This window comes from Cinclus cinclus, chromosome 27 (genome assembly GCF_963662255.1).
Source record: "Cinclus cinclus chromosome 27, bCinCin1.1, whole genome shotgun sequence".
NCBI lineage: Eukaryota > Metazoa > Chordata > Aves > Passeriformes > Cinclidae > Cinclus > Cinclus cinclus.
The window spans coordinates 3,552,869-3,580,651 of NC_085072.1; the positions used below are offsets into that span (position 1 = coordinate 3,552,869).

The 27,783-nt window shown below is 51.6% G+C and overlaps 2 protein-coding genes across 2 annotated transcripts; both read left to right on the forward strand.

Moving 5' to 3' along the window:
- Positions 1–647: 647 nt before the first annotated feature.
- Positions 648–8,502, forward strand: FRS3 (fibroblast growth factor receptor substrate 3). The gene is made up of 5 exons (XM_062509512.1): positions 648–825; positions 2,557–2,743; positions 4,645–4,806; positions 5,305–5,456; positions 6,291–8,502. The coding sequence occupies exons 1-5, from the start codon at positions 760–762 to the stop codon at positions 7,179–7,181; spliced, it is 1,458 nt and encodes a 485-aa protein (XP_062365496.1). The 5' UTR covers positions 648–759; the 3' UTR covers positions 7,182–8,502.
- Positions 8,503–15,321: 6,819 nt separating this feature from the next.
- PGC (progastricsin) lies at positions 15,322–21,225 on the forward strand. Its single transcript, XM_062509596.1, has 9 exons — positions 15,322–15,377; positions 16,475–16,628; positions 16,993–17,110; positions 18,535–18,653; positions 19,048–19,247; positions 19,400–19,522; positions 19,656–19,806; positions 20,793–20,891; positions 21,073–21,225. The coding sequence occupies exons 1-9, from the start codon at positions 15,322–15,324 to the stop codon at positions 21,223–21,225; spliced, it is 1,173 nt and encodes a 390-aa protein (XP_062365580.1).
- The last annotated feature ends 6,558 nt before the right edge of the window (positions 21,226–27,783 follow it).

Genomic DNA, 27,783 nt, shown 5'->3' on the forward strand with positions numbered 1-27,783 from the left:
AGAGTTTTTGTGTTTTCTGGCAATTTTTTTTTCTTTTTTTTGGCTACTTCTGCTCCAAAGCAGAGCAGCTGCTGGTTCTCTGACCCTGAAGGACCTTCCCTGCAGTGAAGGCACCTTCACATTCCTCAGCAGCAGCTGCCTCACCACCCCTGGCTGCTCAGTTTTATTTTCTAAACCCCATTCCTCTGTAGGAACCCAAAGCCAGGAAATAAAATATCTCTTACTTCTTTATTAAAAAAAAAAAGTTACTTTTGCTGTGTATTTTTCATTGTTGTGCAGAGTTTTCTGTATTGATATAAATGGAATTAATTAAACACAGAATTCTTTCCTGGGGGTGTCTGAAGGGAAGTTCAGTCACTCTCCCACCACTTGCTTTTTAATTTTCTCTGCTTTTATCATTGTTTAATTGTGTTCTCCTTGCCAGGTGGAAGATGGGAGTGTTCCCCTCATGTTTTAGGTGAAACCTGCTTGCCATGCAGTCCCGAGGGAGATAGAGGGACTGCAGTGGGAATTCCTTCTCACTCCTCCACAACAAATCCAACAACTGCCTAATGGTAAGAAACCTGTTGGTTTTAATTAGTGTTAGACTTAGAGTGCTCGTTAATTAAGGAGCAGAGCAAAGAGTTGGAGCTCCAGACCCACTGGGATGAGGGAGGGCACAGCTGGAGATGCTGGGAGAGGGTGGGAGAGCTGGACTGGGAATGTGATGGTGCCACAGTCTGTGTCCTGTCCCCAGGGATTGCCTCTCTGCCCGGCGTCATGGGGAGCTGCTGCAGCTGTCTGTGCACAGACAGCATCCCAGACAACCATCCCACCAAATTCAAGGTAAATTGTTGCCCTTCCAACCCCATCAGAGGGTCTGGGACACCTCTGACTGCACAAGGGGAGAGAAAATTTCTGCCCCTGCACATAAGCATCCCTCCAGAGGGTTTGCAAATTCATCACTTCTGTTTTGTGTTTTTTCTTTTTTTTTTTTTTTTCTTCCTTTCCTTAAGAAACTCCTGCTGCAAGTGTGTTTTTATTTGCTGCTAAATTGCCTCTGCTTAGGAAATTCAAGGAAATGGGGGACTGGAGAGAAAAAACCTTTTATTGCTCAGGGCTGTGTTCCAGAGCCTGGGCTCAGCCACAGCAGCTGAGCTGCCAAGCTCGTGGGCCCCAGGGCTGACAGCTCCTGCCAGCCATGGATCCCTGCTCCCAGCTGGGAAAAAGGCAGCAGGAAATGGAGTGGGATCCATGGAATTGCAGTGCTGGGTGGGTGGGCTGGGCTGGGGGCTGCTCAGGAGTGCCTGGAGGGTCCTGGGCTCTCAAAGCAAGGGAGACACTGAGGGGCTGGAGCGTGTCCAGGGAGGGGAATGGAGCTGGAGCATCAGGGGAAGGGTCTGGAGAATCCTGAGGGAGCTGGGGAAGGGTCTGGAGAATCCTGAGGGAGCTGGGGAAGGGTCTGGAGAATCCTGAGGGAGCTGGGGAAGGGTTTGGAGAATCCTGAGGGAGCTGGGGAAGGGTTTGGAGAATCCTGAGGGAGATGGGGAAGGGTCTGGAGAATCCTGAGGGAGATGGGGAAGGGTTTGGAGAATCCCGAGGGAGATGGGGAAGGGTTTGAAGAATCCTGAGGGAGATGGGGAAGGGTCTGGAGAATCCTGAGGGAGATGGGGAAGGGTCTGGAGAATCCTGAGGGAGATGGGGAAGGGTTTGGAGAATCCTGAGGGAGCTGGGGAAGGGTTTGGAGAATCCTGAGGGAGATGGGGAAGGGTTTGGAGAATCCTGAGGGAGATGGGGAAGGGTCTGGAGAATCCCGAGGGAGATGGGGAAGGGTTTGGAGAATCCCGAGGGAGATGGGGAAGGGTTTGGAGAATCCTGAGGGAGATGGGGAAGGGTCTGGAGAATCCTGAGGGAGATGGGGAAGGGTTTGGAGAATCCCGAGGGAGATGGGGAAGGGTTTGAAGAATCCTGAGGGAGATGGGGAAGGGTTTGGAGAATCCTGAGGGAGCTGGGGAAGGGTCTGGAGAATCCTGAGGGAGCTGGGGAAGGGTCTGGAGAATCCTGAGGGAGATGGGGAAGGGTTTGGAGAATCCCGAGGGAGATGGGGAAGGGTCTGGAGAATCCTGAGGGAGATGGGGAAGGGTCTGGAGAATCCTGAGGGAGATGGGGAAGGGTTTGGAGAATCCCGAGGGAGATGGGGAAGGGTTTGGAGAATCCCGAGGGAGCTGGGGAAGGGTCTGGAGAATCCTGAGGAGCTGGGGAAGGGCTCAGCCTGGAGAAAGGGATGCTCAGGGGGGACCCTGTGGCTCTGCCTGTCGGGAAGGGACAGCCAGGACGAGTCGGTCGAGGAATCAGCCTCAAGGGACAGGATGAGGAATCATCCTCAAGCTGCACCAGGGGAGGTGTAGGCTGGAAATCGGGAGGAATTTCCTCATGGGAAGCGTGGTCAGGCCTTGGAACTGCTCGGGGAGTTCCCCACCCCTGGCAATCGCAGCGGAAATTGGAACTCGCTGGTCCCGGAGCCCTTCTCCAGCCTCAGCCGGCCCGTGGCTCTGCCCTTCCCGCTGTCCCCTGCAGGTGACCAACGTGGACGACGAGGGGCACGAGCTGGGCTCGGGGGTGATGGAGCTGACGCAGAGGGAGCTCATCCTGCACACGCACAAGCACCACGCTGTCAGGTGGCCCTACCTGTGCCTGAGGCGCTACGGCTTCGACTCCAACCTCTTCTCCTTCGAGAGCGGCCGGCGCTGCCACACCGGGCAGGGTCAGTGCTGGGGACGGGGATGGGGACGGGGATGGGGACAGGGACAGGGACAGGGACAGGGATGGGGACGGGGACAGGGACAGGGATAGGGACAGGGACAGGGACAGGGACAGGGACAGGGACAGGGATGGGGACGGGGACAGGGACAGGGATAGGGACAGGGACAGGGATGGGGACAGGGACAGGGACAGGGATGGGGACGGGGACAGGATCAGGGGACAGGGATAGGGACGGGGACAGGGATAGGGACAGGAACAGTGGTAGGGATGGGGACGGGGACAGGGACAGGGACAGGAGCAGTGGTGGGGATGGGGACAGGGACAGGGACAGGGATGGGGACTGGGATAGGGACAGGGGACAGGGTCAGTGCTGGGGACAGGGTTAGGGACAGGAACAGTGCTGGGGGCTGGGACAGTGCTGGGGACAGGAGCAGTGCCTGGTGGCTCCTGGGGACTCCCAGGGGAAAGGGCAGTGTCAGGGATCTCCCTGGGGGGAATTTTGAGTTTTGTTTTTTTTTTCCGTGCTCTTCCCCTAAATCGGTTGGTGCTGGTTCTACTCAGAGCTCTGATTTTGGGTCTGGAAGCACTTTGTGACAAAGGAAAAGGAATTCCACGTTTCCCTGATGTTGTGAGCATGGAGAGGGAAGTGACTCACCCAGGAGCTGATGCAAAGTCACCAGTGGCACTGGGAATAGTCTGGGAACAGAGGAATTACAGTTTTACTGTGGTGCCTCTTGGTTCTTTCACCAGTCTGTCTCTGTTGCTTTTAAAAAGAGCTGAACATTTCTTCTGCATCCCCTGGGAAAAAAAAAAAAAAAGAAAAAAAAGAAAAAAAAAAGTTGTTTGCTCATTCTGTTAATGTGTTCGTAAACTCCAGAAGGACTCCTGTGAGTGCTCAGGGTCTGTGTGAACCCACAGTGGCATCTGCTGCTCTTTAATATTTATTTCAGTGGGGTTTTCCTCTCCTGTCAGGGAATTTGTCCATTGGTTTCTGCTTTGCCTTTTGCAGGGTGAGGATCAATGGTGAAAATTTAATCCAGGGATAAAAATTCTGCCCTCTGTGTGGTTTGGTTCTGTTCAGGTCCAGGCAGAGGGGTTGAAGCAGAGCTCTCACATCCTGCAGAATTTTTATCTTTCAGCAGAAAAGAGAGGGATGATGTGTTTTGTTGAGTTTTCTCCCTTCCTTGTAGGATTTTATCCTACCTATTAATTTCACCTGGAGCCTCCTTGCTGATGCTGCTCCCCACCTGATGCAAGGCAGATCCAGCTGGATTTTTTTTTTTTTTTTTTTTGGCCAGAACGTGGAAAACGTGGATCTTTGGGAGCAGCCCTTGTTGCCAGGCTGTTCCTGTTGCCATGGCTTTGGTGTGTGCGTGTGCCAGCCTGGGATTGGCTCCTGGGTTAGGCTGCTCCTTTGGGGAGAGATTCTTCAATCCCAGAGATTTTTAGAGACGTGACCTTGCTGTCTCTCCCTCCCGTGCATGGGGCCCAGTCCAGCTTTGAGGAGTCCCTGCCTGGATTTTCCCCTGGGAAAGGATGGGTTGGGTGCCAGTGGAGGTCGGGTAGGAGAGGTGAGCAGTTCACCTGGCCCTGCACACCTGTGTGCTGTGAGATACCACAGCACTGAGGGGGTTTAAAGCCAGCCTGGGTGGAGCTCTGGGCAACCCGGGCTTGTGGCAGGTTTGGTGTGGAACTGGGTGGTCTTTAAGGTCTCTTCCAACCCAAACCATTCTGCATTCCACGTTTTATGTCCTGGATAATCCACAGGGTTGTTGGTTGTTTTCCTGTGGCTTAATACAACAGCAGAAGAAATCAGAATTCATTTAGAAATGGGGAGTAACACATATTTTTAAAGCAGGATCACTTCCTTGCTGTTTTAACCCTCCACTCTGTCCCTGGCAGGGATTTTTGCCTTCAAGTGCTCCCGAGCAGAGGAGATCTTCAACCTGCTGCAGGACCTGATGCAGTGCAACAGCATCAACGTGGTGGAGGAGCCCGTGGTGATCACCAGGAACAGCCACCCCTCGGAGCAGGAGCTGGCCCAGAGCCCCCAGGGCCCCAGCAGTAAGAGCCAGGGTGTGGGGACAGGACAGGGACACAGGGCTGGGGGTGACATCTGCACTGCTCCCATCAAACTGCCCCCGCATCCCTCCCCTGTGTGCTCCTGTTTCAAGGTCCCCATGTGGAATTTGGTTTCTGAGGAAGCAGCGACACAAAAACTTATTTTTTTGGAAGACACTGATTTCCAGGCAGTCAGAGCTGTCAGCTCTCAGCTGGGTCTCTCCAGGCCACCTCTGCCAAGTGGCCTCTCCTGAGCAGCACTTGTGAGGGTCAGGTGGTTTCTGCAGGAAGCCACACCTGGAATGGCTCCATTCCTGTCTCCATGAGGAATTCCTTAGATTTGAAGGAGGGCCTGGCCCTTGTGTGTGTGTGCTCCAGCACTGGGATGACCCCTGGATAGACTGGATTTACCTTCCAGGATGTCCAGAAGAGCCCAGCTCACTCTGAAAGTCATTCTGTTTTGTACCAATTTAACGCTTCTCTGCCTTGGTTCTCTCACAGGTCTGGGCTACACTGGACTTCCCAATGGATTTCACAGCTTCCCTGGAGAATCCCTGTCCTACTCTGCAGCCCGGCACCCTTCAGTGAGCAGCCTGAGACATTCCTCTGTGGGGGAAGACTCTACCCACCCCCTCCTGGGGCCTGAGGAGCAGGTAAACCCACCCTAAATTCTGCTGGGTGCAATTCTGGGTTTCCCTAACCCAAAGCTCAGGGGATCCTCACACCTTGTCACTCTTTTTATTCACTTTCATTTTGCTCCTGGAGGCTCCTGCTCTTTGTTACTTCACTAGAACTGATGCTCTGTCACAAAAATCTGAGTTGTGTCCTCAACCCACTGGTGTTTGGGTGGCAGTTACCTGCCAGCTGTCACACAGCCCCTAAATTCAGACCCTTTTTATTTTTGTTTTCGAGGTTCAGCTCTTTGCTCGCAGTTGTAGAATTTTAAGATTTTTCCTACAAAATCCAGCTGGTCTGAGCCACCCCCTGGGAGGACTGGGCAGGTGTGAGGGTTGTGGGATCAACTGTGAGCCACTCAAGGAGACAGATGTGCATGGAACATGAACCTCAGAATCACTGAGGCTGGAAAAAATTAAATCCAGTCTGTGCCTGATCCCAGAGCACTGAGTGCCACATCCAGGTGACACCTCCAGGGATGGTGACTCCAAACCTCCCTGGGCAGCCCCTTCCAAAGTCTGAGCACCCTTTCCACGAGGAAATTCCTGCAGATCTCCATCCGTGTGGACACACAGTGTATATCTGCAGCTGGACCCTCTGTCTCTCTCACAGCCCACAAAACCCAAACCAACTTTTACATTTTACCTCCCAAAACCTTCCCAACTTCCAGAACCCCTTTTTTTTTTTTTTTTTTTTTTTTTTTTTTCTCATCGGCTACTGACGAATCCCTCTCTCCTGGTGGTTTCTCAGCTGCTTTGCTCCGGTCTTTGCTGTCTCCTCCTTTCACTGTCCCTCTGCTTCTCTCCTTGCAGTCCCACACCTACGTCAACACGGCCACCGGGGAGCCGGAGCCGAGGGGCCGGCACTGTATGCACTCCTTGCCTGAAGCCCACCCTCCTTTCCCCCCTAGGAACCACAGCTGCTCCCTGGAAGACCGAAACCCCCAGGTCTTCCTGCAGCCAGGGGAGGTGAAATTCGTGCTGGCTCCCAGCTCTGGCTACCGCCGGCTATGCCGGCACCCCCGGGAATGCCGGGCGCGTCTCTGCCCTCCCAACAACAACAACAACGAGTGTCGGGAGGGGTGTCCGTCCCCACAGTGCGTCTATGAGAACCTCAACGGGCTGGTGGCCCCCGGCAGCTCGTCCCTGCGCCGGGCTGGCCGCTCCAAGGTGTGCCAGGAGGACGGGAGCTGCTCCCGTCGGCGCTCGGCGCTGCTGCACTACGAGAACCTGCCGGCGCTGCCGCCGGTGTGGGAGCTGCAGCCAGCCCGGCACGGGGACGAGGACGCTGGCACGGCACCCACGCCGTCGCCAAGTGGCTTCTCCGAGGCTGGAGAGGAGGAACCCCTGCAGAATTCCACGGGCTCGGAGAGCTCGGCCCCGCGGCCGCGCCGTGCCTTCCTCCCCAGAGCCCGGCGCGGCCGCCTGCCCGACGTCTTCAGCTTCGACTTCCCCCGGCCCTGCCCGGAGCCTCCACGGCAGCTCAACTACATCCAGGTGGAGCTGGAGCCCGAACCCCGCGAGGGACGCGAGGAGCCGCGGGCGGTGGCGGCCCCTGGCAGCCCCGGTGCCCGCCGCACCGACTCGTACGCCGTGATTGACCTCAAGAAGACGGCGGCCATGTCCAGCCTGCAGCGGGCCCTGCCCAGGGACGATGGCACCTCGAGGAAAACGCGGCACAACAGCACTGACCTGCCCCTGTGAGGGCCCCAAGTGCCAGCCCCGTGTCGTGGCTTTGTCCCTGTCCCTCCCGTGCCGTGTCCCTCCCCGTGTGGCTCCCACTCGCCGTTCCCTGGGAGCCCGGCGTGGCTCCTGCAGCTGCTGCTGTTGAGGCTCGTCCGTCCGTCCGTCCGTCCGTCCGTCCTCCCCTCTCTGTGTTGCTCGTTTTTTTTTTTTTTTTCCAAGCCTTGTGGGATGTTTGGTGACTCTGAGGGTTGAATTCTGGTCGGGAGGTGCCAGCGGTGGTGTGGGCACTCCCAAAAGTGAGCTGCTTTAGGAGCTCCGTGCTGATGGAGCCCGTTCCCCGTGGATTTCACATCTCCAGGAGAGCTCTGCAGTGAGGCCACTCCAGAGCTGGGGTTTGCCTTGTGGTTCCAGATGTGCCTGCAGATGAGGGAGCTCACGCCATGGCCTTCCCCCCCTCAGCTCACTGCTTGTTCCTGAAGCTTTTTATCCTTCTGTCCCTGTCTCAGATTCAATTTCAATTGGGCAGCTGCAGTTAAACGAGGAGGACGCAGAGCCATGGGCACACACTGTGATCACAGAAACCTGATTGCCTAAATCCTTAAAATTCCTTTCCCTGCTTTAGAAGAGAAGGGAAAGGCCACAGCCATGAGGGAGATTGGAAGTTTGGTCTAGAGAACTTGTGCCATACCCTGCTTTAGTTTTTTTGGGTTTTTTTTTTTTTACGAGGGTTCTTTTTTGGCAGCTGCTGGGAAGTGCTGTGGGTTTATTTATTTGTTTACTTATTTATTCATGAACTGCTCCTTTGCATCCCAGTTCATTGCCAAACTGGTGCCAGTCTGCTCTCTCCTACTTTGGGACGGGGCGGTGGGGGGTGCAGGTCCCAAAAGAACTCGGTGGCTTTGCTGAGCCACCAAGTGGGGGAAAATCACTGTGGAGAAGAGCAGCTGGGAATGAAGAGTTTCTGTACTCGGGGCTGACTGTCACGGGGTGGGTGGGAACTGGGAGACGTGGGAGTGGGAGAGGAGCCACCGGGCAGCCGAGCTTGGAGTGGCATCAAAGTCACTGCCCAAACCCACGTGCCTGACTGGGGCTGGGAGCAGCCTCTGTTCAGTGTCAGGAGTCAATGTGCAGTTTGTTCCCTCAACTACACACCTGGAAGGGCTAAAATTCCAGGTAAATTTGTGGCCTTTTGCTGTGGATTTTTTTTGTCTCGATGCCGGGGTTGTGCTGAGCTGCCCTGGGATGTCCCTTTGCCCTTCCCCGTGGCCTTTCCTTGGATTTCTCTGTGCCTGTTCCGATGGAGAGCCATGCTCTGGGATGCTATGGAGTGCCCTGGGGTGCCCTGGGATGCCCTGGGGTGCCCTGGGATGTCCTGGGGTGCTCTGGGGTGCTCTGGGATGCTCTGGGGTGCTCTGGGGTGCTCTGGGGTGCTCTGGGGTGCTCTGGGATGTTCTGGGGTGCTCTGGAGTGCCCTGGGATGCCCTGGGATGTCCTGGGATGCCCTGGGATGTCCTGGGATGCCCTGGGATGTTCTGGGGTGCTCTGGAGCCCCACCTCTGTGCTGGCTGTGTCCGTGTTCCTCCTGGGACAGGAGCTGGATCCAGTGCCAAGCCCCGTGTCCCCCTTGTCCTTCGATGTTTCCCTCTGTTGACATCCGTGGAAGAGGAACGAGCCCCAGCTCCAAGCTGCTTCTGCGGGCCAGGAGCTCGAGTTCCAGATTTTGGAAATTCCTTTTTCTTTTTGGTTTTTTTGGTGCTGTCATGTCCTGTTGAGCCGTGACCCTGTTGGGAGGAAGGCCACATGTCCCAAGTCTGAGTGGTGCCATGTTTGTGTCGCAGAACGTGGAATTCTTGGCTTGCTGTTGCACTATAAATTCCAAGTGTGCCACACGCTTCAATCCACTGGTTTTTCTTTTTTTTTTTTTTTTTTTTTGCAAGTCCTTGTGCTTGTCTTCCATTCTTTTGTCCGCCCTGTCCCTTGTGTCACCCGTAACTGAAAGGAAACCCAAGTAATATATTTTTATATGTATAACAAATTACTTTATTTGAAGAAAAAAAAAAAAAGAAACAACAACCCCCACCCCAAGTAATGTATCCCCCTAAATCCAGCTTTCATTTAGGGAAGTGAGAGAAGAAATTGTTTATATCTATCTATCTATATATATATATATATAACTGCGTTAAGCTTTAAATAAAGTATTTAAATAAAGAGTTTCTAAGTTGTCAGTGTCACAACTCCCTCTGGAGCCTCTGTAGGAACCTGCTGGAGCTGACAAATAAAAAAATCCCTTTTCCCTTTTTCTCCAGAAAGGGAAAGGAAGATGAAATGTTTTTGTGAGCTCTTTGGACTTAGGCCACCAGCGTGGCCACATGTCCCTGAGGGTGGGCTGGAAGGGTTTGTGAGCTCAGGGAATTCCCTGTGGAGTTCCTTTAAAAAATCTCCATGAGAGTTTTGTGTTTGGAAATCTGGCTGGTTTGGCTCAAACTTCTGCTTTTCACCTCCTCCAGGTGATCTGAGCTGTCCCACCAGGGCCTCCTTTCCCTCCTTGGCAAATCCAGTTTATCCCGGAGGATGCTGCTCCTCTGCTGGGAAGGAGAAGAATTCCATGGGTCTAAAGGATCGGGCTGGTGGCAGCTGCACGTTCCAGCGTGGGGCATCCTGTGCTCCCCTCGTGTCCCCTCGTGTCCCCTCGTGTCCCCTCGTGTCCCCTCTGCCCCTGGCTCAGCAGGCTGAGCTCCAGCTCCCATCCCAAACTCCCCGGGAAACTTTGGGAATGAAAAGCTGCTCTCATCCCATTGTTTGTTGTGGGTTGTTCCATGTTTGAGCTGTTAAATGGGAATTGTCGTGCCGGGATGGAACTGAGGGATTTCAGGTCCTCTTCACATCCCAGTGATTTTCCCTCTTTTTTTTTTTTTTTTTTTTTTTTGGTTTTTTTTTTTTGGAGAACCTTCCCACAGCTGTGCCCACACTAAGCCACCTTTGAGAAATCCTTAATATTCATTTTTCCAAGTGGAGTGGGAGCACAGGGAAAGGCCAGAGCCGTGTCTGTATTAGTGGTTAATTTTCTTTTTTCTTTTGTTTTCAGTCAGAGTCAGGATTGAAGTATGAGAGATGGAATTTTTGCGTTTGGATTTAGTTGTTTATTGATTTTTATTGATAGTACAGTGAGTTTTACAGCACTTCTAGCTAACAAGCTAAAAGTGAGAAAATGTTGGTGGATCTTGTTAGTTACAAGGTCTTTTAAGGCTTAACTGTTCAACTAAAACCTAATATTTATATTGTTTATATTTTTGACCTAATGACCAAACACTTGTGACTCGCAGTGTAACACTTTCTATTTAACCAAAAACCACTACTCCAAACTAAGAAGCAACAAGAAGCAAGAAAAAGATAACGCCCCCAGAACATCCATTTTATTCTCTACCTATTATTATATTTTAAAACTCCATATTTTAACCCTTCAAATTTCAACCCACTCCAACCACACCCCAGTGTTTCTAATTCCACTACTTCACATTGGAAACCTTTCCCAAGGCCCTGAGTGAAAAGCAGAGCTCCTTTGCGGGTCGGTGTCAGAAAGCACAGAAATTTTAAAACTCTCAGGTTTCAGGGTTCCGACATGTGCGGGGTGACCTCGTTGTCCCCGGAGCTCCGGGAGCGCTGGTGACATTTTTGGGATTCTCCCAGCGCTGTGTCGCAGCTTCCTCTAGTGGCCGTGGGGGAAAAGATTCCAGAGTAGGATCCGGGCATGGATTGGGAATTGAGGGAATTCGAGTCCGTGTTCTCTCGTCCCTTCGGTTCTGTGATTTGGGGTTTTTCCTTCTGGCTGTTTTATTTGGGTTTGGGAACGATTCCCTTACCTGTTGTATCCTTACGGAACCTTGTAAAGGTGGATTTTTATGGAATTTTTTTTTTTTTAAATTTTCCTTTAGGTCTGACACTTTTTTCTGGGTTTTCCCCACGGATGTACAGCAGCAGGAACTGCTGGCTTGGATGGGAAACTGGATTGGGATACCCGGTGATCCCTCCATCGAATATCCTCCCATTCCACAGCAGAATCCTCACCTTTGGTGCATGCATCCATAAATCTGCCTTTGGGTTTTGGGGATCCATCCCAGGCTCTGTGCATCCAGCTGGTGCAGCTGGGAAGGAAAAACCATCCCAAACTTTCTCTGGAGTTTGTCCCCAGAGCTCTGACCTCTCCTCCTCTCTGTCCCAAGCTCAGATTGTTCTCCTCAGTGTTTTGGGAACCGGAAAATTGAGCAAAGAACTGCTTCAGTGAAATGTTTGCTGAGACTTAGGCTCTCAAAAAGGGTTCAGGCAGCAAAATGAGGCAAATTTGGGAAGTGGCTGAGCCCTGGGGGTGGGAGCTGGGATCTGTGTGACTGACCTGTCCTCGCTGGGCTCCTTCCTCCACTTGGAACTGTAATTTTGGGATGTTGGGAATATCACTGCCTTGACCTTTTCAAGTGGTTCTTGTTTGAGTCTGAGTTAATCCATCAGATTTCTTCCCCCGGTGTTTCCTCCCTGCTGAATGCACAAAAAAAAAAAATCTTCCCTCTTCCCCTTCCCAAAACCTGTTGATAGGAACAGAGCTTCTCCCAGCGCTCCGTTGTCTTCTGTGGGAGGGTTTTTTTTTCTCTTTTAACCCATTTCAGGTGCCTGCTTTTCCCTCAGGTTGGGATCTGTGAGCTGCGCCTGCCTTACAGGGAGGGGAAAGGGGAGGTGGTGAAGGTGAAAGGATCAATATTTCTACAGAGACACTCCAATGTGTTTGTTATTTCTGAGGAATTCTTGTTTTTATTACCTCAGCTGTGCTGTTTATTGGGAGAAAAACCAAACCAGGGGCACCATTTCCAGCTCCCTTTTGTTTCTCTGTGTGATTCTGCTCAGCCCTCTCAGGTGGAGGATCATTAATGAATGATCATTAATGAACCCATTTCCTAATTCCAGCCTCTGGGAGGACTGTCCTCAATCTTTCTGGGAATTGTGTCTGTTCCCCAAGCTCAGCTGGTCTGGAAATGCTGCTCACAGGCAGCAGAACAGGTTTGGGTTCTTGTTGCTGGAGGTGAGTTCATTAGTGAGAACCCTGGCAGCTTTGAAGTTGGTAATTACAGGCCAGGGGGTGGAAAAGGTTCCTTGCAAAGATGGGATCTGATTTTTCCTTCCCCAAATGAATGGGATTTCTCCAGCTGAAAGGTCCAGATGCCTCAGTGTCACCTCAAGCTCCTCCTGTGTCACTCCTGTCCTTGTCACCTGTCCTTGTCACCTTGGACACAGAACATTTCTGATGTGGCAGAGAAGCAAAGGGGCTCTGGGGACTCAGTGCTCTGAGCCAGGGGTTGCTGTGCAATTGTTCCTTCGGGTTATTCCCAGAGAAATCCAGGCAGTGCCTCTCTGAAGAACAGCTCTGTGACCTGAGGACGGCTCCTGGTTTGCCTTGAAGTGTGGATCTGAACAGAATAAATGGAATGGGATGGTTGTCCTGGCTGGTGACCCATGGAGAGACCTTTACAAGACAATTCCTGGCTTTGCTTTCCTTCTTTGGGTCAGTTTGAAGCCATTTCCTTCATCATGTCTCTCCACCCCCTTGTCCAAAATCCCTCTCTGGCTCCCTTAGAGCCCCTTTAGGTTTTGATCACCAAGAAGTGGCTGATCCTCACCTGCTTTGGGAATTTAAGTGCCTCACCTGGAACCCAACCATTTATTTACAGTTTATTTTGCTCACAGGAAAACGAGGAATCTTTATTTTGATGTGATGGAAGCTGTTCCTGTGTACTGTGACCTCTGTTTTGGAAATAAAACATTGAAAGCAGCTCGTGAAGGATGTGTGGGTTCATAAACACAGCTGCTCTGGGGCCATGGAATCCCAGACTGGTTTGGGGTGGAAGGAACTTAAAAATCATCTCATCCCACCCCTGCCATGGGCAGGGACTCGTCCCCACTTATCCCAGATTGCTCCAAACCCCATCCAACCTGACCTGGGGCACTTCCAGGGGTGGGGCAGCTTCTCTGGGAATTCCATCCCCTCCCCACCCTCCCAGGGAAGAATTCCTTCCAAAAATATCCAACCTAAATTTCCTCTCTTTCAGCCTGAACCCTTTCCACCTTGTCCCTCGCTCCAGTTCCTGATGAACAGCTCCTCTCCAGCTCCTTGTAGCTCCTCCAGGTGCTGGAAGGAGCCGTGAGGTCTCCACAGAACCTTCCCTGCTCCGGGTTCCACGGGCTCCTCTCGAGTGCTGGGCTCACCCGCTGCAGAATCCCGGGAAAGGCGGTGGAGAGATGGAATTCCCTGGGCTGGAGCTGGGTCACCAAACCACCACAGAAGAGAGACTGAAAGCAAAGCAGAGGGAATGCCCAGAGCCTGGTCCCGGAGGGAACCCTGGGTGCGCGATCCCCACTCCGCACGGCATCACCGGATCCCCTCTGCTGGAAACTCTAAATCCGTGATTCCTGCTGGAGCAACCCCCTCGGTGCTGCCCCATTTCGGGTCAGGAAGTGCCAAAAAGTGGAATGAGTGCTGCAGAGGGCACCTTCTCCCCCCCCGTGCCCCTCGGGGCCGTGCCGGGAGCGGGCGCTCTGTTGACGTTCCGATAACCGCGCTCCGCTTCCCGCCACAATCCGCGTTTTTATCCGATCTCAAGATCGAGAACCGATCTTTCTATCAATGCTGCTGGCAAACACCACAGCTGCTGTGTGACGGCCTCGATTTCCAGTGAAGGACACGCACTGGAGGGAATGGAATCCGTGCAGAGCCCTGGCACGGGGCGAGCGGCGATAGCGGCGCCGGGTGATGGAGAAGATGTTTTTCCAAAAGCTGTCGTGCTTGGATTTGGGATGCAAGCAGGCCTGGAGGAGGTCTGGAAAACATTTGGATGACAGCCCCTTTGCCAGAAAATATTTTAGCTATGACCAGAAAAGCTTTGGTTTGTTTGCTAGAAAATATTTAAGTTGTGACCAAACTCATTCTGGTCCATTTTCTAGAGAATATTTTAGTTATAACTCAGAATGTTTCGGTTGGTTTGGGTCCTTGTTGGTGATTTGGGAAGTGGGTGTCTGTGGTTTTTTGTTTTCACAGAATAAAAAAGCAAACAAGGGATTTTCTGGCTTTCTTGGCTGGTGGGAGGATGCGGAGTGTGGGTTAAACCCCTCAGGTGGGCTGCCTTTGGATATGGGATGGGGTGGGAATGGTGCGCACCACAAAATAAACAAATGAATGGGGAAACGGGTGATTTCTGTGCAAATAGTGAAAGCAGGAGCAGGTATGGAAAATGAGCTCACATCCTGGAGTGAAGGTCTGGGATGCTGATGAAGAGAAGGCAGACAGCACTGGGGAACACCTTGGAAAAACCAAGAGAAGGAACCTGGGAATCACCTTGGAGGAAATGAGAGAAGGAACCTGGGAATCACCTTGGAGGAAATGAGAGAAGGAACCGGAGGAAAATCCTGGAAAAACTCAGAGAAGGAGCCTGGGAATCACCTTGGAGGAAATGAAAGAAGGAACCTGGGGAAAATCCTGGAAAACCTGAGAGAAGGAACCTGGGGACCACCTTGGAGGAAATGAAAGAAGGAATGTGGGGATCAACCTGGAAAAACCACTAGAAGGAACCTGTGAATCACCTTGGAAAAAATGAGAGAAGGAGCCTGGGAATAACCTTGGGGAAATGAGAGAAGGAACCTGGGGAAAATCCTGGAAAAACCGAGAGAAGGAACCTGATGGGCTCCATCTCGTCGCCCCGTGGCCCGGGACAGCCTCTCCGCCTCCATCCCGCTCTCTCCAGCGGCGGAAGGAGAGCAGACCAAAGCCTTTCCCTCGCTCGCCAAGAGCCGCGAGTCCCTTTGTCCTGGGGCGAGGCTGGCGCAGGTTTTGGCGAGCGCAGCCCGGGCCAGCGCGGTGACGTCGGGTCCCTCGTCCCCGATAAGCGCTGCTCCTTTATCGGATCGTTCCCCTTTGATCTCGCCCCCGAGGGCGCCGATTCCGCGGAATCCTCGTGGCCCGAAGCACAAAGCGGCCCTTGAGGCCGGGGTTGCGAGAGGTGTTAATGGAAAGCGGAGGTCGGCAGATCAGAAAGAGCCGGCGCTGCCTCCCGGGATAAAAGCGGGAGCCCTGCCCGGCTGCTGCCGCCTCCCGAGAGCTGAACGAGGGCTGCTCGGCACCATGAAGTGGCTCCCGGTGGTCCTGGCGTGTCTGCAGCTGGCGGAGGGGGCGGTGAGGTGCGGGAGCGGTGCGGGAGGAGCGGAGGATGGAGAGCGAGGATGCGAAGCCGCTGGCACCGCGGCGACCCGCGGCTCCACGGGGTGGTCACAGCAGCTCCGGGGCACCTGGGGAGATCCTGGGGCAAGGAGAGTTCCAGGGGCATGGAGAACTCCGGGGGCAAGGAGAGCTCCGGGGATATGGAGAGCTCTGGGGGCAAGGAGAGCTCCGGGGATATGGAGAGTTCCAGGGGTATGGAGAGTTCCAGGGGCAAGGAGAGCTCCAGGGATATGGAGAGCTCTGGGGATATGGAGAGCTCCAGGGGCATGGAGAGTTCCAGGGGTATGGAGAGCTCCAGGGGTATGGAGAGCTCCAGGGGTATGGAGAGTTCCAGGGGTATGGAGAGCTCCAGGGGTATGGAGAGCTCCAGGGGCATAGAGAGCTCTAGGGTTATGGAGAGCTCCAGGGGTATGGAGAGTTCCAGGGGTATGGAGAGCTCCAGGGGCATGGAGAGCTCCAGGGGCAAGGAGAGCTCGGGGGATATGGAGAGCTCCGGGGGCAAGGAGAGCTCCAGGGATATGGAGAGCTCCAGGGTTATGGAGAGCTCCAGGGGCATGGAGAGCTCCGGGGGCAAGGAGAGCTCCAGGGGTATGGAGAGCTCCAGGGTTATGGAGAGCTCCAGGGGTATGGAGAGCTCCAGGGTTATGGAGAGCTCCAGGGGCAAGGAGAGCTCCAGGGGTATGGAGAGCTCCAGGGGCAAGGAGAGCTCCAGGGATATGGAGAGCTCTGGGGATATGGAGAGCTCCAGGGGCATGGAGAGCTCCAGGGTTATGGAGAGCTCCAGGGGCAAGGAGAGCTCCAGGGGTATGGAGAGCTCCAGGGGTATGGAGAGTTCCAGGGGCATGGAGAGCTCCAGGGGTATGGAGAGCTCCAGGGGCATGGACAGCTGCTCGTGGGACATGGATAACAGCTCCTGGGACATGGATAACAGCTCCTGGGACATGGGAACATGTAGAGCTCCTGTCATGGCTCAAAGGAGCCCAGAGAACCGAGCCTTTTGAAAATGCCCAAATCTTTTTTCCTGCTGTGTTCTGCTGTGTTTTGCCTCTCTGTGCAGGATCAGTCTGAAGAAAGGCCTGTCCATCCGCGAAAAGATGAGGGCAGCTGGGGCGCTGGATGATTTCCTGAAGCACATTAGATATGATCCAGTGAAGAAATACCAGTCCAGCCAGGGCTCCGTGGTGAGGGAGCCCATAGCCAACCACCTGGATGTGAGTGCCCACGCTCCCCTCCCTGCCTGTCCCTCCTCCTTCCCAGCTGCCACAGAAATCTGGGCACTCCTGAGACTCCAGGAGTGACAAATTGCCTTTTCCCCCACTCTTAAATTGCCTTTTCCCCCACTCTTTTAAGTTTCTGTTATAAAACTCAAGGAAGTTTACCCCCAGCCACAAAGAGCGAGGCTTTTCTGTATGAAACAAACCCACAATAATTATTTAGTATTTCATTTCTGGGGGGGTGTAAAAGCAGGATGAGAGCTCCTGCTCCTGCCTGGTTGGGTGTAAGATGAGGGATGCCTGGGGGAAGCCTGGTGTGTCCATGAGCTCGTGGCCAACGGAGATTCCCTGTTTTTTCCAGTCCTCCTACTTTGGGGAAATCAGCATCGGGGAACCCCCCCAAAAGTTTTTGGTGCTCTTCGACACTGGCTCCTCCAACCTGTGGGTTCCCTCTGTGGACTGCAAGAGTCCTGCTTGCTGTGAGTACCCCCAGGATGCTGTGAGCAGAGCTGTTACTGCTCCTAGGAGTCATTAGCACTCACTAATTAGTACCAACTCTCCCAGCACTGCAGGGCTGGAGGCTCCATGTGTTTCAGAGCATCCAGACCGACCAAGCCAAGATGGGTTTAGGTACCACTGGGTGCCCAAAGCCACGTCCTTGTCTCTGTTCTTCCACCTCCTTCCTCAGTCGTGTTGGGGACATCAGGATGCCAGACAAGAAATGACCCTGGGATGCTGATTTGGGAGAGCTGGGGCCTTTCCTGGCGAGCTCAGATCCTAAGGGAGATGGCCAAATCCCCACAGCCATCCCAGGGGTGCTCCCTGGCCATCTGCAGCCAGGCAGAGGGAAGAGGAAAACTGGGAATTGTGGAGCTGATGTCCCGCTCCCAGCAGAGCTCATCCCTCACGGCAGGACAGTGGTGGGGATGTCACTGTGAGGGCTTTGCCCCTCTGCTTGTGACCCCCGTGATGAAAATGGGAAGGCACATTTCAGTAAAGAACAGCTAACACTCGTTATGGAGTTTAGAGCTAGGAACTAAACAATGGCAGGATTACAAATATATGAAAACCAAAAAGGCTAAAATCCTACGGGATCACCTGGAGAGGGATCTTGACAAAGCTGGGATGGAAACCCCACAAGCTGAGAGAGAACCATGGGGCAGAGGAGCACCCTGTCCCAATCCTCAGGACCTGCTCCTTGGGGATTATCCCAATGGAACATCCAGCAGTGAAATCCCAGTGCAGCACAGGACCTGTTCTCTGGGGATTATCCCTATGGAGCATCCAGCAGTGAAATCCCAGTGCAGCACAGGACCTGTTCTCTGGGGATTATCCCTATGGAACATCCAGCAGTGAAATCCCAGTGCAGCACAGGACCTGCTCTCTGGGGATTATCCCTATGGAGCATCCAGCAGTGAAATCCCAGTGCAGCACAGGACCCGTTCTCTGGGGATTATCCCTATGGAACATCCAGCAGTGAAATCCCAGTGCAGCACAGGACCTGTTCTCTGGGGATTATCCCTATGGAACATCCAGCAGTGAAATCCCAGTGCAGCACAGGACCTGCTCTCTGGGGATTATCCCTATGGAACATCCAGCAGTGAAATCCCAGTGCAGCACAGGACCTGCTCTCTGGGGATTATCCCTATGGAGCATCCAGCAGTGAAATCCCAGTGCAGCACAGGACCTGTTCTCTGGGGATTATCCCTATGGAGCATCCAGCAGTGAAATCCCAGTGCAGCACAGGACCTGTTCTCTGGGGATTATCCCTATGGAACATCCAGCAGTGAAATCCCAGTGCAGCACAGGACCTGCTCCTTGGGGATTATCCCAATGGAGCATCCGGCAATGAAGTCCCAGTGCTGCCCATGCCCAGGGCTTTTCCCTCTTCTCTCTCCCCCAGTCAACCACGCCAAGTTCCAGCCCCGTGACTCAGCCACCTTCACCCCCCGTGACCAGTCCTACACCGTGTCCTACGGCAGCGGCTCCATCACCATCACACTGGGCTACGACACGCTCAGGGTGAGTCAGGGTGTCACCCCTGTCCTGAGACACACTCAGGGGGAGTGAATCACTCAGGTGAGTGCTGCCCCTGCTCTCCCACTGCTGTGTCCTGGCTGGAATGAGCTGTGGCCCCCATGGAATAAACCCAGCCTAAGGGCCAATCTCATGTCCTGAGTTGGGCTTGGACAAACCCTGAGCAGAACTGATATAAACTGATATAAACTGATATAAACTGATATAAAGCATTTTCTGCCACCCTCAATCACCCAGCTGATTTTTGGCTGGGTTTTAGCCAAATTCCTGGTTTGTTTTTTTTCCCCCCCAGTTTTCCCCTCTGCCTGGTGCAGTGCTTTCAGAGCAGCAGCCACCCCTCAGGTCTGCCTGGCTGACCTGGGATCCCCTTCCCCTGCAGATCCAGAGCATCACTGTCACAAACCAGGAGTTCGGGCTCAGCCAGGACGAGCCCACCCAGCCTTTCTACTTTGCGGATTTCGATGGGATCCTGGGCATGGCCTACCCCTCTCTGGTAGTGGGAGGGATGGCCACAGCTCTGGAGGGGATGCTGGAGCAGAACCAGCTCTCAGAGCCCATTTTCAGCTTTTACTTCTCACGGTAAAAACCTTTCAGGGCGCTCTGCACATCCTGGTGTGCCCTGCCTGTCCCCACGAGCGTTCCTTGGGGATTTATCCCTCTCCAGCCCACGTTTAATACACGGATTTCCTCATCTCTGCTGCTGTGACTCTGTTTTTTTTTTTTTTTTTCAGCCAGCCCACCTACGAGTACGGGGGAGAGCTCATCCTTGGGGGCACTGACCCTCAGCTCTTCCAGGGGGACATCACGTGGGCACCGGTGACAGAGAAGCTTTACTGGCAGGTGGCACTTGAGGAGTGAGTGGTGTTTGTCCCTCTGGCCATCACCCCCTGGTTCAGCTGCACCTTTGCAGGGCTCGAGGCTCTGTGCTTTGGGTTTAGGGGCCAGCAGGTGCCCAAAGCCGGGTCCCTGTCCCCGTTCTCCTCCCAGGTTTGCCATCGGACAGTCAGTGACCAGCTGGTGCAGCCAGGGCTGCCAGGCCATTGTGGACACGGGGACATTCCTGCTGACCGTGCCCCAGGAGTACATAGAGAGCATCCTGGAGGCCCTGGGAGCACAGGAGACCAGCTATGGGGTGAGTGTGAGGATTTTGGGGGGTCGGGAGAGCCTGCATGGGAATCAGAGCCCTGGGCTTGACCAGGTCCCATAAAACTCAGGACAAGGGACTGCAGGTGTGACAGGAGGATGAGGGGACATCAGGCTGAGAAAGGTGGGGATGTTCAGCCTGGAGAAGAGAACATTGTGTGGAAACCTCACAGCACGTTCCGGGATCTGCAGGGAAGCCAGAGAGGGACTTGGGACAAGGACCTGGAGTGACAGGACAAGGGGGGATGGGTTCAGATTGAAAGAGAGAAAATTTGACACAGGGAAGGAATTCCTCCCTGTGAGGGTGGGGATGCCCTGGAATGGATTTCCCAGAGAAGCTGCAGCTGCCCCTGGATCCCTGGCAGTGTCCAAGGCCACTTTGGAGAAGCCTGGGATGGTGGAAAGTGGCAGGGGTGGCACCGGGTGATCTTTAAATTCCCTTCCCACCCCAACCATTCCACGATTCCACGGTGTGGCACCGCCAGGGGATGGAGCGTTTGTCACCGTGGCACGCCGTGGCCTCTGTCCTCTCCCTGCCTGTCACAGCACGAGCTGGCTGGTTGCTGGGCAATTGATTTAAAACCAGACAGGGATTTTATCTGTTTTATCAATTTTAGAATGATCCTCCAAGGTTTTACCACCTATTGTAACATTGACTGGTGCCCAGTCCGAGACAGAGACACATGACACAAAAAGCATTTTACTTTTCTCAACTTCACCTTAAATACCCATCCTAATATTCCACTTAAGACTGGTTGAAAATTTAGGCTGCTCAGCTCTCTGACCAACAGCTTCTGCAGCTTAGGCTGGAACTCTTTGTGTTCAATCCCTGGTTTTGAATCTGTCCTACCACTGTTCCCCGGAGGAAAAATGCTCTCAGACCAGGCTTCTTCTCCCATATGTGGCCGAATCAATTGCCCAGTGACAAGCCAGCTTGCGCTGTGACAACTGCCACCACCCCGCGTGTCTGTGTCCCCCCAGTATGCAGTGGGCTGCAACGACACCCAGAGCATGCCCCCCATCACCTTCATCATCGGCGGCGCTCGGCTCCCGCTCTCCCCGTCCGCCTACGTCCTGAACGTACGTGTGGGATTCGTGTGGGATTCGTGTGGGATTCGTGTGGGATTCGTGTGGGATTCGTGTGGGATCCAAGCTGGCAATTCCCAGAGCTCCGGGAAGAGCCCCGGAGCTGCCTGGCCAGCAGCCACGCTCCCCCTGTGCCTGCTGCAGGTGCTGAGCCCCTGTTCTTGCCCTCCTGCAGAGCAATGGCTACTGCACCCTGGCCATCGAGGTCACCTACCTGCCCTCCCAGGACGGGCAGCCCCTCTGGATCCTGGGAGATGTTTTCCTGAAGGAATATTACACCATCTTCGACATGGCCAACAACCGGGTGGGCTTTGCCTTGTCGGTCTAGAGGAAGCAAATTCCAGCCCCTTTCCCGGCCCGTGGAGTGCCACAGCATTCCCAGGGACCTCTCCGCTCCTGTCCATCCCCATCCCTCGGGATTTCTGCGTCAGTGTGTCCTGTAAAAAATAAATCCCCACATCCCGAATTGTCTCTGAGCTCCTGGGTTTGTTGGGAGCAGCCTGGGGGGTTCTGTGCCTCCCAATCCCTTTCTCCAGCAAGGTAAGTGCTGGGATAAGCTCCAAGCCCTGGGATAAAGCCCCGGGGACGGATAATCCCCACTTCCAACCCTCGGGAAACCTCAGAGGGGAAACCCCTGACTTTCCCTGCAGCTGGAAAAGGTTTCCCAAAGCCCTGTGGTTTAGCCAGGTGGGAATCTGAGGCTGTGAGCCGAGTCACGGCACCCAAACGACCCCTGAGCCTTGAGGTGCAGCTGTTCAGGGTGGGAAAACCGCCCTGGGAATATCGGGAATCGGGGGAGGTGTGGCCGAAGGAACACCCCGGGCGGGGGGAGGTTGGGTGACCCCGCTCTGCCAGGATGCAGAATCTCTTCTCAGGAGTTCTTTATCACCAGAGCTCGTTGTCAGATGTTCACAGCTCTGTCACCTGCCGGGGGAAGGACACGAAGTGCTCCGAGCTTTGTGTCCAAATATTGACTCAGGCTGAGCGCGCTGAGACCGAGATTAAGCGGGGAAGGGCATTCCTCCTCCTCCTCCTCCTCCTCGCTCTGGAATGGGAATTTTGTGCTGGAAACAGGGTGGGGGTGGCAGGAGGGGACAAGCAAAGGCTGACCACGTCCCTGCTGGTCTCTGCTGTCCCCTTTGCTCTCTGCGGGACCTGCCCAGGCCAAGGCAAAACCCACCAGGATGCGGTGGAGGAGCAAAGGAAATTTGGGGGGAAAGGGGAGGAGGGGGGTGTGTTTGGTTTCCCGAGCTTCTGAGGTTTCCAAGCATCATTCCATGCCCAAAAATCTTGGATGGCAGCAGCCAGCAGGCACCTGAAACGCTGCTGCTCCTGCCCATTCCCAGAAGAGCAGCGGCAGGAATTTCCCTTTGCTGGAAAGGGTGTGTGTGGTTTTGCCTTTGTTTTCCCGAAAGCTGGAGCTGGGGCTGAAGGCGGTAGGGAAAAAAAAAAAAAAAAAAAAAAAAAAAAAAAATCTTTAACTAGGTGATAACGAGAACATTTTGATTTCTATCAGATGTCCCGTATTTGGTCTCGGTATCAGGCGCTGAGCTGGGTGAGGAGGGAACTCAGGGTGGATGTGGTGACAAAGGCGAGGTGCGAGCAGGGATTGAGGGCAGGAGGAAGGAGCTGGGCATTCCCAGCCTGTCCCGGCCCCGGAGCTGCCGCCGAGCCCCCGCCACCGCCGGGGACATGTGGGGACTGCCGCTGGTCCTGCTGTGCCCCCCGCTCGGGGAGGGGGTGCTCAGGTGGGGCTGGGGGCAGGGGGGTGAGGATGAGGGGGCTGGGGTGTGCATGAAGGATCTGGGGGCGGAGGGGGGGGGTGAACCGAGGGGTCTGGGGTGAGGTGAGGGGTCTGGGGTGGGGATGGGGATGAAGATGAGGGGTCTGGGGTGAGGATGAGGGGTCTGGGTGAGGATGAGGAGTCTGGGGTGAGGATGAGGAGTCTGGGGGCAGGGTGGGGATGAAGATGAGGGGTCTGGGTGAGGATGAGGGGTCTGGGTGAGGATGAGGAGTCTGGGGTGAGGATGAGGAGTCTGGGGGCAGGGTGGGGATGAAGATGAGGGGTCTGGGTGAGGATGAGGGGTCTGGGGTGAGGATGAGGAGTCTGGGGGCAGGGTGGGGATGAAGATGAGGGGTCTGGGTGAGGATGAGGGGTCTGGGGTGAGGATGAGGAGTCTGGGGGCAGGGTGGGGATGAAGATGAGGGGTCTGGGTGAGGATGAGGGGTCTGGGTGAGGATGAGGAGTCTGGGTGAGGATGAGGAGTCTGGGGGCAGGGTGGGGATGAAGATGAGGGGTCTGAGTCCCCCCCTGCAGGATCCCCCTGAGGACGGGCAGGTCGGTGCGGGAGGTGATGAGACAGGTGGGGCTGCCCCAGAGTTTCCTGAGCCACCTGCGGGGGGACCCGGGACCCAGCTCGGGGGGGCCGTGGCTCATGAACCTCTGCTGAACCACCTGGATGTGAGTGCTGAAGTTTTCTTTTCCCCTCTGAGCCGGCTCAGCTTTTTGGGGAGCTTTCCTGGATGCTGTGGGGGGCTCAGCTCGTCCCCACTCCCCAGTTGAGAGCTTTGGGAAAGATTTTGGGGGGTTTAGGCTGGCCCCAAGGGTTGGGGGGTGCTGGGAGGGCACGAGGCATCAAGTGGAGTTGGGACAGGGAAATCCCTCGTCCAAAAAAAGCAGAGTTGATGTTTCCAGGGTCAATCCACCATTCCTGACCTTGCCCGGGGCATGAAACCTCATCCCCCCCCCCCCAAAAAAAATACCCCAAAAACCCCAGGCATGAGCAGAAACCCACCCAGGTTCTTGCTCACAGACTTTCTGCTTCGGGGAGATCGGCATCGGGACCCCTCCCCAAAATTTCCTGGTGATCTTTGACACGGGCTGTGCCAACCTGTGGGTGCCCTCCACCTACTGCCAGCGCCCACCCTGCGGCGAGCACCCCTGGGGGACACCCCCGGCACCGTGACAGGGACACCAGTGCCACCCACGGTGGTTTGGGGGTGACACCACACTGGTGGGAACTGGTTTTACGCCCCATTCCCTGTGATTCCTACGGATACATGGCGGGAGATGGGGGGGGGGATGGAAAGCGAATCCAAATGGGTTAAAAACCCACTTTAAAAATACCTTTTGGTTCTGGGGATTGGGTTCCTGATTAATTTAAGGTGTGTCCCAGTGAATTCGCTCCGAGGTTGGGGTCTGCAAACATTCCCAGTCCTCTGGGTTTCCCAGCCCCGCTCTGGGATAAAGGAATTTAGAATTTATCTTTGGCCGCAAGGATTTGCTTTGTGTCCCTCTGAGCTTTGTCGAACTTTCTGTGCCAGACTTGCACGCAGCAAAAACGTGATTTTAAACCCATTTAAGAGGCAAAATTTCTGGGTTTGTGGGAATTTCTGTGGAATCAAAACTGTGAGTTTTGATTTGAAGGTGGGGAAGGGTATCAGTGGCACCACGTGTCAGTGGCTGGTTTCTTTTTTTTCTTCTGTTTTCACTCAGAGTCAGGATTGAAGCACGAGAGATGGATTTTTTTTTCAGACTCAGTTGTTCATTAATTTTTACTTGTAGTTCAGTGAGTTTTACAGCACTTCTAGCCAGCAAGGTAAAAGCAAGAAAATGGAGCTGGATCTCGTTTGTTACGAGGTCTTTTAAAGGCAGAAAGTCGAATTAAAAGCTAACATTTACATTATTTATGCTTTTGACCCAATAACCAAACACCTGTGACCTGCACTGAGGTACTTTTTATCAAACAAAAAATTATTGCTTGAATCTAAGAAGAAGGAACAAGAAGGAAGAAAGAGATAATTTAAGAACTTCCATCTTGTCCCATACCTAATTCTGTATTCCAAAACCCCAAATTCCAAACCTTTTCACTCTTCTATATTCTAAATTTACTTATATAAATGATATGAATTTATATTATAATATTTACTATATTCTAGAACTCCAAATTCCAAGCCAAACGCACACTGGTGGTTGCAACTCCGTCGCCTAAATTTGGAAGCTTTCTCTGAGGTTTTAATTTAAAAACAAAACAAAGCAAAAAAACCCCACAAAAATACAAAAACCAGAAAAACAGAAAACACAAGAACACGAACACATGAAAACAAGCAAAAAAAAAACAACACGAAAAAACAAGAGAGCAAAAAACCAAAAACATGGAAACACAAAAAACACAAAAATACCAAAACTATGAAAACACAAAAACAAAAAAACATGAAAACACGAAAACACAAAAACACACAAAACACAAAAAACACAAAAAACTAAAAACACAAAAAAACCAAAACCAAAAAAGCCACAAAACCACAAAAACCAAAAAACCATGAAAACACAAAAACATGAAAACACGAAAACACAAAAAACCAAAACCACAAAAAAAAAACAACCAAAAAATCCCAAACACATGAAAACATAAAAAATCACAAAAACACAAAATAATCACCAAAAAACAAAAACACAAAAAACTAAAAACACGGAAACACAAAAAACCCAAAACCACGAAAACACAAAAACATGAAAACACAAAAAACCAAAATCACAGAAACCACAAAAAACCAAAAACACAAAACCACAAAAAACCCAAAACCACGGAAACACAAAAAACACAAAAACATGAAAACATAAAAAACACAAAAACACAGAAAAATCGCCAAAACACAAAAACAAAAAAAAACCAAAAACCCCAAAAACACAAAAACACAAAAAACCCAAAAACATGAAAACATAAAAAATACAAAAAACAAACAAACAAAAAAAAACACCAAAAAAACCCACAAAAAACCAAAAATATGGACACACAAAAACCCCATAAACACGAAACCACAAAAAACACGAAAACACAAAAAAACAAAAAACCCAAAACCACGGAAACACAAAAAAACCAAAAACACGAAAACACAAAAAAAACCCAAAAACACAAAAAATCACCAAAACAAAAACACAAAAAACCAAAAACACAGACACACAAAAACCCCATAAACACGAAAACACAAAAACCACAAAAAACCAAAAACACAGACACAAAAAAACCATAAACAAGAAAACACAAAAAACCAAAAACACGGAAACACAAACAACCAAAAACATAAAAACACAAAAAACCCAAGAACATAAAAACAACAAAAACACGAAAAATCACCAAAACAAAAACACAAAAAACCAAAACCACAAAAACACAAAAAACCCAAAAACCCCAAAAACCCCAAAACCACAAAAACATGAAAACACGGAAACACAAAAAACCAAAAACACAGAAACCACAAAAAACCAAAAACACAAAAAACCCAAAACACAAAAAAACAAAACCACAAAAACCCAAAGCCATGAAAACACAAAAACCCAAAACACAGAAACCACAAAAAAAACCAAAACCACAAAAAATCACCAAAACAAAACCATAAAAAACCCTCAAAACCATGAAAAACGCACACAAAAAAAAAACCCAAACCAAACCCCGAAACCAAACCAAAAAAAAACCAAAAAACCCCCAAAAATCCAACAAAATGCCAACAAAAAAATCCCTTAAAGATCAATACCAAAAAACACCAAAAATACCAAAAAACACCAAAAAAATCCCAAAAAACACCAAAAAATCCCAAACTCCCAAAACTCCAACAGAGGAGCTCGTATTGGGATCGATTTATTCAAATTTAACTCAGATTTTAATATCGTTTTATTCAGATTTAATTCGCATTTTGGGATTGTTTTATTCAGATTTAATTCACATTTTGGGATCGATTTATTCGGATTTAATTCAGATTTTGGGATCGTTTTATTCAGATTTAATTCACATTTTGGGATCGTTTTATTCAGATTTAATTCACATTTTGGGATCAATTTATTCAGATTTATTTTGGATTTTGGGATTGATTTATTCAGATTTAATTCAGATTTTGGGATCAATTTATTCAGATTTATTTTGGATTTTGGGATGGATTTATTCAGATTTAATTCACATCTTGGGATCAATTTATTCAGAATTAATTGAGACTTTGGGATCAATTTATTGAGATTTAATTTGCTTCTTGAGATCAATTTATTCGGATTTAATTCACATTTTGGGATCAATTTATTTAGATTTTGGCGTGATTTATTTTGGATTTTGTGCTGATTTAATTCAGATTTTCTGCTGATTTAATTTGGATTTTGGGTTGATTTGATTCAGCTTTTGGGCTGATTTAATTCAGATTTTGGGACAGATTTTGGGCTGATTTTGTGTATTCCCATCAACCCCACATATAATTATGGAGGGGAATTAATCACGAAGCAGAAATTCAGATTTTGGGGCTGATTTTGGGGCTGATTTTGGGGATTATTTTTCGATTATTTTGGATGATTTTGGGGATTATTTTGGGGATTATTTTGGGCTGACTTTGGGCTGATTTTGGGATGATTTTGGGGATTATTTTGGGCTGATTTTGGTCTGATTTTGGGGATTATTTTTGGATGATTTTGAGCTGATTTTGGGCTGATTTGGGGCTGATTATGGGGATTATTTTGGATGATTTTGAGCTGATTTTGGGGATTATTTTGGGATGATTTTGGGCTGATTTTTGAGATGATTTTGGGCTGATTTTGGGGCTGACTTTGGGCTGAATTTGGGCTGATTTTGAGAAATTATTTTTGGATGATTTTGGGCTGTTTTTGAGCTGATTTTGTGTTTTCCCTCAACCCCAGATACAATTATGGTGGGAAAGCCATCACTGAGCAGAAATTCAGAGTTTGGGGCTGATTTTGAGCTGATTTTGGGCTGATTTTGAGCTGATTTTGAGCTGATTTTGGGCTGATTTTGTGTTTTCCCTCAACCCCAGATACAATCACGGTGGGAAAGCCATCACTGAGCAGAAATTCAGATTTTGGGGCTGATTTTGGGGCTGATTTTGGGCT